Here is a 16,431-nt window from a genome sequence, read left to right as displayed (position 1 = left end):
TTTTTTTCTCCCCTCGGTTTTTGGTGGCCCCTTTGGTTCAGGATTGTTTATGGAAGCCTTGTTTTGTTGGCTTTGAGCTGGGGGGGGTCATGTTGCAGGGCTTTATGTTTTTCTCCGGTGCAAGGGTTTCTGCACCTTTTGGTCATGGTGGTCGGTTTGTTAGTTTGCAGCCTTCTCCTTCTTTTCTGGCGAGGAATAAGACAGCTGGCTTCCAGGGGAGTCCCTTGGCTGTTGATGCTTGTTTGGTTCGGCCGGGGTACCTCACCTTTTGTGTCTGGTTGCGGCTTTACATCGCTACCTGCAGGCCACTCGTTCAGTAACAGTGGATGCGCCCTGGGTAGATCCGGTTTCCCTGGTTCCAGGGCTCGTGTTTCTCAGGTTGTCCTCAGGGTTATCAAGCCTAGCCAGCCTGCGGTCTACTTTCGTGCCCATGATGTGCGGACATATGCTGCTAACGCTGCTGTATTTGGGAAGACGTAATTTAACATTCGGGCTCGAGGGTTTTGGAGATTGAACCGGGTCATGGCCGCCAGATGTCTTGTCAACGCTCCGGGCCCTCTGCGGCCTTGTGTTACTTTGGGGCATCTGTCTCAGCCTGTTGTCTCTTCTTCAGCTTGAAACCTGCAGTGCTGCCACCTCTCGGGTAGTTCTCTCTTTTTACTTCTCTGTGGGTAGTTTGCTTCAGGGAGCCGACGGGGCTCTCCTCAGAAAACCAGCATTGAATGTAATGAAATGCCATTTTCTGAGTGAGCTCCGGAGGCTCCCTGACACCCTCCCTTCCTCCCTCCCTCCCTCCCTTCGGTAGGAGGTTTTCATCATTCTGCGAGCTGGAGTTGTCGACTGCCGGCTCGCCTGAGTGGGCTCCCCCCTTCCCCCTTTCGAGTGATGGTGACGGGGGAAAGGGGGAAGTGCGCTAGCGAGCGGGCGCGCTAGTTAGATGACAGTTTGCTTGTCTGTTTGGTTTTCTTTTTGGAGGCGTTCTTTGGCACTGTTCGGATGTCGGTTGCAATTTTCACCAGCAGAGGGTTTGTATTCTTTCACCTATCTTACCTGGGTGCTTTTCCTGGTCGGTGACAGACATGACATACTCTAAATATAGAGTTCTTATATGGCCATTGCTCCCTGTGCCTCTCTGAGTGGACAAGGTTCTGGCTCTGGTCTAAAGGAGGACATAAAAGAACTCCCATAACTGATGACCCCAAACTAGTATTGCACATGTCAGTTAGATAGCTTCAGGGAGCCTCACAGGCTCACCCATAAAATGGTGTTTCATTACATTCAACTCTGGTTTTATCAGTGTTCAGCTTCCGTATCAAGGTGCATGTTTACCGAGGCATCGTAATGGTTTGTTGGTAAACAATAGGCCAACTTTACTACCATGTTTTGCATTTATAATGATGCAGTATGACAGGAAAAGTTTAAACATTGCATTACTCATAACAGCATCCAAATGCATTTTTCTACACACACATTTTTATAAAATGTTCTTCTTGTTCTCAGATATGATAAATCATGGCTTTATTAAAAAAAAAAATAAAAAAATGGTTGCATATGACCTTTAAAATGTATGGCCAAAATCTTGTTGAACAGGAAACTTTACTGTATATAGAGCTGAAAACTCATCAAAGATTTGTTAAATTATAAATATAGGTCCAGCATAAGATTGACTTAATATAAATTATTAAAGGTTTAGGAAAAGATCTAGTGACAGATTTTCCAATGCGGGCATATGTTAACCAAGAATAAAAATATTTTATGTTTACAGTATCATAGATTCTATTAGATTTCCAGATAATTGTGAAGTGTATATATAAAGATGCTTAGTATGTTAAGTTGATATATAATAGTATCATGAAACATACAGAAACAGATAATTTTCACCTTTTTTATTGCTTTATTAAGAATAAGTCATTTTGTATTTTTATTAATATATACAGTATATATATAATAAGTACAGTACTTATAAAATAAAACTTACATTTTCATTGCATACACAAGTTAAGATTGATTACGATTGCTTGAAGGTAAAGTTCTCTTGAGATATTTCTGATATATTTGTTGCAGGGAATGACTGTAGACAACAGCAGCACAACGGTGGACACACACCTTGCCAACTCCGGATTCAATCTTTTCGGACAACCTCTGTCTCCTAGTGGGTCCCACCCAGCTAGTCCAGTAAGTGAGAGTACTCTTGTCATTAGAGAGTACCTCTCTAATCACTGCTTAGTAGGAAATACAGTACGGGTATTGTCATAGACTCGAGGGTTTGGATCACAACTGTACTTAGACTTTAGGCCTCGGCACATTTTGAATGTAATGATGAGAGTGACGGCCTCTTTACTGCTCATTTATGTAGCATTGTATGTTATCAAGTTTCTAACATTTTGTGATATATACCATATAAAGGCCTGCATGAACTTACTATTAACACCTAATTTTGCAGAATATTTCAAAGTTTAAATTAAAAAAAATTATCATTGACTTCATCGAAAAGTTTTTAATATAGCATTGCATAAATTTTAATTTATTGCAATATTACATATTTGAGACTTAGAAAGGTAAGCATAAAATTTGTTGTTTAGTCTGTCGTCCCCATTGTGCTTAACTGTATAGATGTAGTGCACCTGTTTCCTAATATATAAAGAGCAGCTCACTTTAATATCTGTCAAGCCATAGGAGAAGAAAAGTTTCAAGAAAAAGATTAATTTAAGCTTAAATGATTATCTTATCCATTGCTAAATGTAGGTGGCTTGACAGATTGCAATTGTCTTATTGAATCCCAATTGACATATGCATCCTGACCCATTAAACAGTTACTTGTAGCTAATTAACATATTGGCCTAGTATTAGTGCATTATGTTGTATTGCTCATTTTTTATTTTTGATATTTTATTATAGATGTTTGAAGATAAATTGCTGTTGCTTGTTGTTGTTCAATATATTGTCTATTTCTGTGGGGAGCCCCGTCGGGTTCCCTGAAGCTATCTATAATTATGTGGTGCTGTACTACTGCTCCACAGCCACGTCAGGAGGAAAACAGCAGTGAAGGAACAGGTGATGAAACTGAGAAAAGAGGAGAATAGATACAAAGCAATTGATAAGGAGGTGTGTGTGAAGAACTCAACAAGAGATTCCAGGTCTTAACAATAGAACAAGGAGAAGCCCCTGTATTAAGAGAAGAGGTGGTAAACCAAGCAACCTTGGAGGAATTTGAGCTCACCAGTGATGAGGTCAAAAGAAATCTGTTGGAGCTGAATGTGACAAAGGCTATTGGGTCTGACAATATCTCACCATGGATACTAAAAGAGGGTGCAGAAGGACTGAGTGTGCTTAGTGCACTCTATGGTGTATAACAGGTCACTGGAAACCGGAGACCTACAGGAAAGCTGGAAGACAGCTAATGTTGTTCCAGTATACAAAAAGGGTGACAGACAAGAGGCACTGAACTACAGGCCAGTTTCTCTAACTTGTATACCACGTAAGGTGATGGAGAAGATCATGAGGAAAAGGCTCGTAGAAGAATATTTGGAGGGAAGGAGCTTTGTAACACACCACCAGCATGGATTTAATAATTGTAAATCGTGCCTCACAGGCTTAATAGAATTCTTTGACCAGGCGACAAAAATTAGGCAAGAAGAGAAGGGTGGACAGACTGCATTTTCTTGGTCTGTCAGAAAGCCTTTGACACAGTACCCCATAAAAGGCTGTTACAAAAGTTGGAGAAACAGGCAGGAGTAAAAGGTAAGGGGCTGCAGTGGATAAGGGAGGTATCTAAGCAACAGGAAACAGCAAGTAACTATAAGGGGGGGAGACATCAGAGTGACGAGATGTTGCCAGCGGAGTCCCGTTTAGTCCAGTTTCGTTTAGACCGATGATGTTCACAATCCAGGCCAACATGGATTTAGAGCAGGAAGATCATGCCTCTTGCAGTTTCATGACCACTATGACAAAATCACTGAGGCATTAGAAGAAAAACAGAATGCAAATGTGGTACAGTATACACAGACTTCACAAAGGCATTTGATAAATGTGAAAATAAAGTGATAGCACACAAAATGAGGTCAATGGGAATAACTGGTAAAATAGGACAGTAAATATTCAATTATCTGTCGAACAGAACACAAAAAGTAGCACTCAACCAAATAAAATTGAGTCCAAGCACAGTTGAAAGCTCTGTTTCCAGGGCATGGTCCTTACACCACTGCTTTTCCTTATTTTGCAGCCTGTCCTCCAAAAGTGGGGAGGTAGATGTAACAACACAAGTAAGTGCAATTATGTACTATTCATAGCAGTCAGGCATTGTACTTGCTTGCACTTAGTATTAAACCGTACTGTCAAATATATTGTGAATATTTGAGTTTACCTGAAAAGCTGAATAGAAACCACGACCTAACCTAACCTTGTTAGTGTTTGAAGATAAGCATTTTATTGCTTCTTAATTACAATTAGTACTTAACCTATAGCTATATTGATATTACAGTTTTATAAAACTAATAAAACAAAACTAAAATATTTCAATAAATTGTAAAGTAACTCAGGATATTTTCAAATTTTGTATAAAATCTCTATTTTTAATCAAACTGAAAAAGAAATTCCTGATATTTAAAACTTGTGTATAGCAAATTGAACTTGAAAACTTCATCATAAAATTCTGAATGTCTTAACAGAAAACGAGGAGAATAAATGGGGAGGTAAATGTAACAGCCTCATAAGTGCAATTATGTACTATGTATGACATTAAGGAAATGTACTTATTACATTTAGTATTAAACCGTACTGTCAATTCAGTGGATGGGTTGTATTTTCATATCATATACATAGACACAAATCAAGTCATAGCTTCATATCTCTTCTGCAGATCACACAAAAATCAGCATGGAAATTACTTCTGTTGAAGACATTTAAAAACTGCAAGCAGTTATTAATAAAGTTTTTGACTGGGGAGCAGAAAATAACATAATGTTTAACAGTGATAAATTCCAGGTACTCGGGTATGGTAAAAATGAAGACTTAAGCAAAATACAGGGTACAAAACACAATCAAATCTGCCCATCGTAGGAAAGCAGCATGTAAAGGATTTGGGAATAAGGATGTCTGTGACTTAACATTTAGGGAGCATAACCAAGCAAATATAGCATCAGCCAGAAAAATGATAGGATGGATTACGAGAACCTTCAAATCCATGGATCCCATCACAATGGTTGTACTATTCAAATTACTTCTGCTGTCCTGTATTGAGTACTGCTCAATACTCACTTTTCCCCTCAGAGCAGGAGAAATTACTGAAATAGAGGGAATACAGAGACCATAATGTATTGGGATCGTCTCAAAGCCCTCCAAATGTACTCCCTAGAAACGAGATGAGAGAGATATCAAATAATACACACATGGAAAATACTGGAGGGCCAGCTCCCAAATCTACACAGTAAAATAACAACATACTGGAGTGAACAACATTGAAGGAAATACAGAATGGAACCAGTGAAGAGCAGAGGTGCCATAAGCACACTCAGAGAACACCATAAACATCAGAGGTCCATGGTTGTTCAGCATCCTCCCAGTGGTGATAAGAAATATATTGCCAGAACAAACGTGGATGTCTTCAAGAGAAAACTGGATAATTTTCTTTAAGAAGTGCCAGACCAACCAGGCTGGGCTGTGGGGGATATGTCGCCTTTGGGCCACTCCAAGCAACAGCCTGTTGAACCGTGCTTTCACAAGTCAAGCCTGCCCCTGGGCCGGGCTTGGAGTGTAGAAGAACTCCCAGAACCTCATCCAGGTACAATTCAGGTAATCCTTCTTTCCTGGCGAAGAATGAGATGGCGAGCTTTTCGGAGGGGCCCTTTGATTGTCAATGCTTGGTTTGTTTGATCCGAGGTGCATCATGTGTTGTTTCCGTTGGCTGCTTTGGGCCACTACCTGCTGGCCACCAGTTCTGTGTCGGTGAACACATTGTGGTTGGATCCGGTTTTCCTGGTTTCCTGTTCCAGGGTTTGTGTATCACAGGTCATCCGCAGTGTCATAAAGTCCAGCCAGCCTGCAGTCTACCCTCGTGCCCGTGATGAGAGGAAGTTTGCCGCTCTCTCGGCTGTGTTTGGAAACATGTCTTAGGACGATAATTGGGCATGGGGGGGGGGTTGGAGGTCTAACAGGCTTGGCCGCCTGTTATTCATATCTGGTGAATATTCCTGGCCCTCTGCGGCCCTGTGTTGCTTTGGGGTGTCTGTCATGACCAAATGTCTTTCCTCGGATTAATACCTGTGGTGCTGCCACCTCCCTGGTAAGTCCCTGTATATTCTTCTTTGTGGGTATTTAGCCTCAGGAAGCCAACGGGGCTCCCCACAGAAAACCAACATTGAATGTAATGAATTGCCAGTTTCTGGGTGAGCCTTGGAGGCTCCCTGACTTCCTCCCTCAGGTCAGTGGTTTTTAGCATTTAAGAACTGATCGGTGGCCCAGCTGACCTGGGCCAGCTCCCCCGGGCCACCTCCTCTGGGCCAGCTTCCCCTGCCCCCACGGGGGAGGTGGAGCTGGTGGCAGTAACGACTGTGGGGGGGGGGGGGTAGTTGGACAAACTTTTGGTTGTTTTTCTTTGTGAGTGAGTTCTTTTGGTATTTGCAGAATGTAGGTCACAATTTCCAATCAGGCAATGGTCTGTTTTGATTTGCCAGCCCTTTCTGTGTGCTTCCCTGATCGATGGCAAGATGACATACTGTAAATGTAAAGTGTTCATGGGCCATTTCTCCCTGTGCCTCTCTGAGGGAAAGAGGAGGGGGCCAGGTTCTTGCTCGTGGTCCCCGGTAGGCTACAAGAACTTCGCGACTAATGACTCCAAGTAGTATGGCACTATATCAGTATAGATAGCTTCAGGGAGCCTCCGGGCCTCGCCCAGAAACTGGCATTTCATTACATTCAACGCTGGTTTTATTTGTTCTACTGAATTTCATTTGAATTCTTGGCAGAGCCCAGTGTACAAGTTAAAAGGAATGCTTCTCTTTTAAATCAGTACATTAAGGAATACATCCTTTGATTTGTAACCTGGCTTAAAATGCTAATTAATAAACAAGTATATTTCACCACATATTTTTTGTATTATTCATTGCCTTGCCATTATGGTCATGATAGAGGCTGTTATTTGTAATGCTAAACTTATAGCTCAAAGGATGTCAGTATTTTATTATTGATCAGGTTATTTATTTGCTGAAAGGCATTGCTGAAACCAATAAGTAGAGACACATGCTTCTTTTGAACATAGGTTTTTATTTTTGAAGACCAAAAACCAAGTCACAAGATCACTGTTGCTCTGAATGTGAGCTGCCAGCCAAGGCTCTTGTTTCATGCCAGGTTTATATTCAGTAGTTGACACTTATTTTAACTGTCACATTATCATGTATTGCAAATCTTCGTAAAATGTTAATATAATGGCAGCTGGCAGGCAGCATAGATAAGCATGGTTGCATGAGTAGAGATGTAATGCTTGTGATGGATGTATTGTTACAGAACCACCTCTCCTTCATGGATTATAGAAATCCTGTTAGTCCTCAGCTCAGTCCAAGAAGTTCACCTGGACCTTGTCATTCTCTTCATGTAAGTATAATATGAATAATATTGTTTATCTATTGTAAATTACAGATATGTAAATCTTGATATTAATAAATAATTGCAACACTAGTTTTTCTAGAGGAGCCTCTTTGTGGCTCCCTGAAGCTATCTTGCTAAGATGACTTCCCACTACTCAGTTGACCAGGAACCAGAACCTGGTCCCCTCACAAAAGCACAAGGAGCACGGGATTGTTATGATCACCCTCACCGATAAAACATCCGTAAAATAAGCAAAGCAATATAGACAACGTCATGGTTCATTGAAAATGAAGCACCAAAAACAGCTAAATGACTCTACAAATCATTCATTCAGACCCACATGATTCACTCAAAACAAGCTCCAACGACTTAAGTGAATTGCTTGGTTCTTTCAACAGCATCTACTGCTCCCCAGCCTCTTGGCCAGTTTTTTTTTGTTTTTTTTGTAGTGGAGGTTGGGGATGCCCCCTCCTATTTGATGACAACCTCTCTGTATGTGACCCTCACCAGCACTGTGGGGGGGGGGGGTCCTTCTTGCTTGTTTCTAACAGTTCCTGTGCCATGGTTTTGGGGTTTTCTGATTGTTTTCCTGGTTTTCTGGTGGTGTATTCCCCCCCCCCCCCCTCCCCCTCTGTTTTGGTTTGGTACATAAGGGTGGTGGCCCTTTCCTTGGCCCTGTGTAGTTGTCGTCCTGTGGATTTGTAGCCTCTTTGGTCTGTGCACGTTCATACCCTAACAAGTCTTCCATGTGACTGCTTCGCTTGGGTTCATCTATTTTTGCAGGCTGAGTCCGGGCTAGTGTCCCTGGATGTTGTGGATGTGTTGTGGTACTTTTCCACTTCCCCAGTAGTTCAGGGCCTGTTTTTTTTTTTTTGGTTGGGGTTGGTTTGTGTTTTGGTTTATTTCACTGTCTGATTTGGGTTCCCAGCCAGTCTGTGTTCTGGCAAGCCAGAGTTCTGGTTCTTTCATGGCTTGTCAGGTTTGGGCTCTTGGTGAGCTGATGGAAGTCCCAGTTGGTTCTTATCTGGGTTTTGACCTGGTTGCCTGCTTTAGGATTCCTGGTTGGCTCTTCTTTCTCGGCCTCCAGTGGTTCTGCTCCACCTGCATCAGCTATGCCATCTGATGTTGGTTCAGCTCCAGGTAACTCATTGCTTGGTCAAGAGTTTGTGTGGGTACTTGAATTTTGCCAGCTTGGTTTAGGTCCAAGTGCTGTACAAGTTGGATGCCTTGGCTTTGGGTTGGGGGTTTCAAGCCCTTTGCTCACCAAGCCTTCCATGATCGTTGTTCATATTCACTCCTGATGGTCCAAAGCATGGTATGCGCATTTGTGGTAGTTGGCGGGCCCTTCAGAGGTTTCATTTTCCTCCGGACTCCATTTTCTAGCCCTATTCCAACTGCTCCCTGGTGGTTCATTTGCTGAACCACAGGGGGTCGCTTCGATCCTTCCTTTGGAGCTGGACTCTTTGTGTCGCTCAGCTTCTGACCTCTCGGGGTTTGGTTTTCTGCACAGTACACGGGGGAGCTGTGTGAAGCATTCTTGCTGTTAGTTTATTGCATTTTCTGTCCCATTTCCACAGAGTAGACTGTCAATGCTACATCCTTCTGTTGGCTTTGCGAAATGTGTGGTATCCCGAGGAGATCCTATTTGCATTGGCATAGAACGGGCCTTTCTGTCGATGTGGTTACATTCCCTGATCACATGGCCCTCATGGTGGATGCCTTTCGGCTGGACTAGTCATGGGCGGGATTTCATCTCTCTTTTCTTCCCTGGTTCAGTTGTTGCTCCAGGTGTTGTCCTGGTTGGAGGCATACTTGGGCAATGGCATCCTTCATGCTCCTTGGTGGCTGCCTCAGCCATGGTTTCCAGCTCTTCTGGCCCAGTGCCCAAACCAAGGCATTTTCATGCAGCTTTGTCTTTTTCAACAAATCGACCTGGTGACATATTTTGCTGATTTGACCTTCTCTGCCAAGCTGCATATCTGCAGCTTCTGATGCAAATTTTCAACCATATATATAAGGCACAGATGGTTGAATCATTGGTATTCCACCTGCATTTTTCCTCATGCCAACAGTGTGAAGTTTCCTGGTGTTCCTTTTGCCTCTTTGTCTCTCTCTTGCCATGTTTCTTGTAATTACCTAAGTGTAGTTACAAGATGAGAGCTATGCTCATAATGTCCGGTCTTTCCAGTACTCTGTCAAATAATGCTTTGAAGCTACTGACAGCTTTAATCTCCACCACCTTCTCACTTAGCTTGTTCCAACCGTCTACCACTCTGTTTACAAAAGAAAACTGCCTAATATTTTTTCAGCACCTTTGTTTCCTTAGCTTGATTCTGTGTCCTCTTGTTCCTGATGTTGCTGGTTTCAAGAATTCAGCCTTGTCAATTTGGTTGATTCCTGTTAGTATTTTGTAAGTGGTGATCATATCTTCTCTTTTTCTACTATCTTCTAGTTTTTAGCATGGTTAACACCTCTAGTCTTAACCATGGCAACATGGTTAGTTAACTTTAGGAAACCATCAAGATGCTTCCCCAGAAAAACAGTGTTGAATGTAATAAAATGCCTCTTTATGTTAGTCTTGGTGGCTCACTGATTGCCTCCCCTCTCTCTGCTAAATGCATTGGTTCATGGTTTATCAGCTTCGAACTGACTCATTGCTGGGTCTGGAGTTCCCAGGGTGCCACCTGTTGGCAGTCATTCATATTGCATGCTTTGAGCTAGTTTCAAGTGAATCATTTGGGTTTGAATGAATCACTTGCAGAGTCATTTGGCTGTTTTTGTGCTTTGTTTTCTGTGAACTTTGCAGTTGCCTGCATTGATTTGCTTACTCTTAAAGTTTTCTCAAGTGATGCTGATCATCACAGTCCCTTACTCCCTGTGCATCTAAGAAGGGGAGCCAGGTTCTGGGTCTGACCCTCTGTATTTTAAACAGAAGTCTTATGGTTGATGTGACCAAGTACAGTAGTGAGAAGCCATCTCAGCAAGATAAGCCCTCGGTGACTTCCTGAAGCTATCAGAAAGAGGAGTTTCATTACATTCTACACTGGAATTTGTGTCTGCCTCATTATATTACATAAGCATTTGTGTTCATTCTCTATTTAGTACATCTATGATCAGCATGAAAAAATTAATATTAACACTTGTAGCATTCGAGTACCCATTAATGTATTTGCCCAATGCTAAGGTGCATTTTTTTTGTGCTCAAATAATTACAGTTTATTGGGGCATCTTAACTTTAACCCCTCAACTGCGCCAGCCAACAAATGTCGTTTTGAGAGTTGTCCGTTTTTTGTTTTTTAATTGGGCTATATTTTAATGTTAAATATTTTCATTACTCTTTGTGTTTTAAAATGAAAATACTTTAGTTAGGATACATTTTGACATTAACTTAACCTGAACATCTATAAAAACAACAAAAATATGTCCTTAACAATTGCACTTTGAAGTTTTTGCCAAAAACAGGTGCGCAGTGCAGGGGTTAATGGGGGTATGATCACTCGCTTTAGTGTCATCTGCTATTTTGTGGTACACTGTAATCAGCATCATACATTTTTAGCATCATTCACTCTAAAATTTAAAAAAAACTTCACTTTTGTAATTTTTTGATATCATGCAAATCCTCTGAAATATGTGTGCATAGTGTGGTGCAGCTTACGAATGCTGCACCCAATATGCTTATATTATACACTAAGGTGATGTGATATACCCAATATGCTTATATTGGGTATAAAGCAACAACCAGAAGTCATTTTAGATGACAACAAACCTTCATAGTTCCAAACATTTTCATAATTCAATGTGTTTTTCTCAACTTTGACATAACATTTTGAACTGAAATTATTTGCAATAATATATTTAAGATTGTAATAAATCAGCAATAGCAGAAATGTATTGGAACAGTTGTCAATAAAACAAAGGATATTAGTATTGAGAGTGTTTTAGTGTTGAAAAGTGCAATAATTTAAAAAAAAAAGCTTGATTCTACATAAAATTAGTGGTTTCCTTGAAGATTTACAGCCTGCATACTAGTAAGTTTCCTGGTTCACTGCTTCTGTTGGGACTTTAATGGCTCATCCCCACATTCCTTGTTGGACTGGAGATAGTCCTGTGTTTTCTTCCTGGCTGTGGGTTTGTCTATTGGTATTCTCCATGTTAGATTCTTTGTGGTCACCATTTGAGTCAGAGTTTCGGATTTTAACCCTAGTAAGCTTAACGTCATCAGCAACATATTCATATAGGTCTGTATTTCTACTGGTAGATCATTTATATAGACTATGAACATTACTGATGCACCCGATATGATTATATTGGGTATAAAGCATTACTCCACTAGTAACACTCCTCCAGTCTGCTATGTTGCTTTTGATTACCACCCTCATCTTTCTGTCAGTACATTTCATAGGGGAGCCGGTCGGCCGAGCAGGACAACACACTGGACTTGTGATCCCTGTGGTCCGGGTTCGATCCCGGACGCCGGCAAGAAACAATGAGCAGAGTTTCTTTCACCCTATGCCCCTGTTACCTAGCAGTAAAATAGGTACCTGGGTGTTAGTCAGCTGTCACTGGGCTGCTTCCTGGGGGTGGAGGCAAATCATCTCAAGATAACCTCAAGAAGGGGATTAGCATGCCTACCTTACATATTAACTATGTATTTTAACTTGCGTAATAACTATGTATTAAATTGCTCTGCCTTGCAAGCCAGAGCAACTGGATTAGGATGCTAGGTAAGGTAGGACAACTATTTATTCATATGAACTTAGATTGCATACTGGGAGAAAGAGGTAGTAAGAGGCTTTAACCACTGTACTGCGCAGAGCACCTTGTGGCGCTGGATCGAGGGTGCGCAGAGTGCCATGTGGCATTTTTAGGTATAGGGTGCAATTCAAAACTCCTGCGGGTACATGGGGGTTCACATCCTGTATCTCAAGACTCCTGTTAACAGATGCCTCTTGAAAAAAAATCATCAGTGCTGGCTGTGAGAGCCTTAGTACTGAAAGAGCAACTAAGGCTGGCACATGCAGGAGCCGCACACAGCACCGCTGTGCAGCTAGGGCCACAGCCTCACTTAGTAATGATGAATAAAATCGGTAACAAATTGTTTTGCATTGATAGTGTTATAGATGATCCTGACTGTCATAAAGACTATGTACAATGTTCAGATATCAGTGAACACAATGTGTTCATGATATCATTGTGGTAGTGTAAAGCTTTAATCACAATGTTATAATATTCACAGCATGAGGTAGAGAGAGAGAGAGAGAGAGAGAGAGCACCCAGCCATTGTTTCCTGCATCTGCACATGATGAAACGACCATATGTTCCGTCACCAATGTTCATTTTGTTATGGAAATTTATTAATATTCAGGATTTTATGACAGGAATAACGAACCACTAAGTTGCTATTATGAGTCAAAAAGCAACGAGGAGTGACCGCCACACACCAGCCAGCCACTCGCTGCCACTCACTCCCTCAACATCTCACTCGCCCACACTCTCCTCCCACCATACTGTTTTTGCTTTTATTCACTATATACAGACGTTATAAGTATGTATCTACATTCATGTTCACCATAACAAACTACTAAGTTGGCATGCTCAGTGGCAGTGGCAGCCTGCCACTGGCTGCTAATTCCTCCCTCCCTCAACTCACCTGACTCACCCACATTCTCCTCCCACAATACTGATTTTGCTTTTATTCACTATATACAGACGCTATATATAAGTATCTGCATGTTTTGTTCACCACAACTGTACAACTAAGTTGATATAGTTAGTTCAGGCACTAAGAGACGTCGCTGCACACAGTCAGGTGGCGGCTGCTTCCCTCACACATTTAAGGTCAGACGCACTAAAATTTCACCCCAACAATACTGTTTGTGGTGTTATTACCCTATATACAGATGTTATATATAAGTATCTACATGTTTTGTTCACCACAACTGTACAACTATGCAGGCGATGAGTCACAATAACGTGGCTAAAGTATGCTGACCAGACCACACACTAGAAGGTGAAGGGACGACGACGTTTCCGTCCGTCCTGGACCATTCTCAAGTCGATTGTGACTTGAGAATAACATTCTATAACTATTCAGTCTGAATAACATTGTCTGTCAACTGTACAACTAAGCTGATATGGTTTGTTCAGGCACTAAGAGACGTCGCTACACACACAGCTGACGGCTGCCTCCCTCACTTATTCAAGGTCAGACGCACTAAAATTCTCCCAAAACAATACTGTTTGTGGTGTTATTACACAATATACACACATTATATATATAAGTATCTACACGTTGTATGCACCGTAACTGTACACCTAAGCTTGTAGGGTGCCCAAAGAGCATAGTGGCCACCCTCTACACAGCTAGACAAGTCATGCAGACAATGTCACCTCCGTTACCCAAATGGCTCCTCCCAACATAATAATTTTGCTGTTATTACACTAATACACATATTATATACAAGTATCTACATTTGTGTTCACCATAGAGAATCACTGAGCTGGTATGGTGAATTGCAGACAATAACAGGTGGCCACACAGTCAGTAAATGACGCTATCTCCCTCCCTCCCTCCCTCCCTCAGCATTACTCCTTCCACACACCGCTAATTAACACAACAAACCTGCTATTATCACAATCCTGGTCATTTTTGTCACAGTCAGGGGTTATCTGTAATACTGTCATCGCTAAATAATTGCAGTTAGATATTTATTTTGACATTTTTAGGCAATGCTGTAGTTACAAGCTGAACAGCATTGCTGTTAGCTCATGCTGCATGCACCAGCTTTGGTTGCTCCCACAGTACTGTGGCTCTCACACCGGAGAATATTGTCCACAAATTTTTTTAACCCTTAACATGCTCGGGGTTTAATATCCAGTCATCCCCACAGGCGCATGTCATTTTGAAAAAAAAAAAAATTATTTTTTCTTCCTAACCTGTTAATTTGTGTTCACTGATCACGGGAAAAATAATAAAAAAATCGTAAGTGGCATATATTGCCCGCTATAGGGCGGGCAAGTCTGGCAAATTATAGGCGCTGACTCAGCGTGCGTCCCAGGCGGTCTGTTGCTCGCAAGCTGTCAGGCCGGAGTTGCCACAAAGAGATAATTACCGAATTATTTCAATGTCTCTGATTGATTTTTCATACTTTTTTTGCTGTAATATTATTCAATAGTGTGTAGTTTGATATATTTATATAATAAAATGAGTGAATCATTGCTGTACTCAAAAATATGGTGTGCATATTGTTGATTCAATTATGTTCATCAATCAGTGAACAAATACTTTGTCGGTTATTACATTATAAGCACAGGTTATATATAAGTATCTGCATGTTTTGTTCACTAAAACGAACCACTAAGTAGCTATTATGAGTCAAAAAGTAACGAGGAGTGACCGCCGTTTACTAGCCAGCCACTCCCGCCCTCCCTCCAGTCATCTGACTCACCCACATTCTCCTCCCACAATAATGTTTTTGCTATAATTCACTATATACAGACGTTATATATAAGTATCTACATGTTTTGTTCACCATAACTGTACATCTAAGCTTGTATGGTGAGTAAAGGCACAAAGATGTGGCTACTCACACAGCTGATTGGCGGCCGCCCTCAAGGCCAGACGCACTAATATTTCTCCTCCAACAGTACTGTGTGGTGTTATTATGCTATATACACACATTATATATAAATATCTACCTGTTTTATTCACCATACTTGTACAAATAAACTGGTATGGTGCCCAAAGACCATCGTGGTAACCAGTAAACAACACCGTCGTCTGCACGGTAGCATCGTGCAGACGACGCCACTGCCCTCACCAATATGGCGGCTCCAAACCTTCTCTTGCTGCTTATACCCTCTATACACACGTTATATATAAGTATCTACATTTGTGTTCATCATAGCAAACCACTAAGCTGGTATGCTGAGTGCAGTCAATAAAAAATGGCCACACACAGTCAAAAGACATCGCCACCACCCTCCCTCCCACAGCATTACTCCTCCCTCCATGGCGCACAGCGCTAAATATCACCATAATCCTGCTATTATCAGAACCCTGGTCAGTTTTATCACAGTCAGGGGTCTTCTGTAATAATATCATCGCTACATAATAGCATGAACAAGTATAATTTGGCATTTTTAGGCGATGCTGTGGTCACAAGCTGATCAGCAGTGCTGTTAGCTCATGCTGCGTGCGTCAGGCTTGGTTGCTCACTCAATACTGAGGCCAATAACACCCGGGAGTTTGGCCCATGATTTTTTTTAACAATGGCGTCTGTTTACAAGAGCCCTAATGAAGGTGTGGTGAACCCCGTGTATCCGCGGGCTGTTTAAATTTTGCATAGTACTCCAACACATCATATGACGTGATGCGCAGTTGACTGGAACAACGTCGAGCACGTCATATGACTGTGATGCGCACTTTAAGGGTTAAACATGGCATCTGTTTACAAGAGTCCTAAGGAAGCTAATGTGAACCCTGTGTAGCTGCAGGCCATTTGAATCGTGCCCGGTACCCAATGTCATATATATACGCCATGCGCACGGTGGGACATGTTACTCAGGGCGTATATATACACCATGCGCAGTTTAAGGGTTAAGGCCGTGCAGCATGGTGGTTAAAACAAGTTGTGGTAGAGCTAGGTCTTAACCTGAAGAAACAATCAGGAGATTTCTGCTTTTGTGTGCTCTGAAGTGAACAAAAAATCATATATTCCAAATATCAAATGCTGAGATAGAGATTAAACAAATTACCATATTTGCTGGTATATAAGAAGCGCTTTTTTTATTTTTAAATGTATAAAAAAATTGACGTGCGTCTAATGTGGCCGTATTACAAATGATAAA

At 41.6% G+C, this 16,431-nt stretch overlaps 1 protein-coding gene and 1 long non-coding RNA gene across 7 annotated transcripts in view; one reads left to right on the top strand and one right to left on the bottom strand.

Annotated features, from left to right (window-relative positions):
• LOC138356369 (uncharacterized) overlaps positions 1-16,431 on the bottom strand; it is a 420,379-nt gene that overhangs the window by 65,927 nt on the left and 338,021 nt on the right. The window lies entirely within an intron of this gene.
• LOC123773761 (alpha-protein kinase 1) overlaps positions 1-16,431 on the top strand; it is a 183,420-nt gene that overhangs the window by 114,962 nt on the left and 52,027 nt on the right. For all 6 annotated transcript variants that reach the window (XM_069312345.1, XM_069312342.1, XM_069312341.1 and 3 more), the window contains 2 exons: positions 2,065-2,175; positions 7,501-7,587. In XM_069312345.1, coding sequence (XP_069168446.1) covers positions 2,065-2,175; positions 7,501-7,587 — 198 coding nt within the window. The remainder of the gene's footprint in view (positions 1-2,064; positions 2,176-7,500; positions 7,588-16,431) is intronic.

Source organism: Procambarus clarkii, chromosome 72, assembly GCF_040958095.1.
Source record: "Procambarus clarkii isolate CNS0578487 chromosome 72, FALCON_Pclarkii_2.0, whole genome shotgun sequence".
NCBI classification, from domain to species: domain Eukaryota; kingdom Metazoa; phylum Arthropoda; class Malacostraca; order Decapoda; family Cambaridae; genus Procambarus; species Procambarus clarkii.
This window is presented reverse-complemented; position numbering and strand designations above follow the sequence as displayed.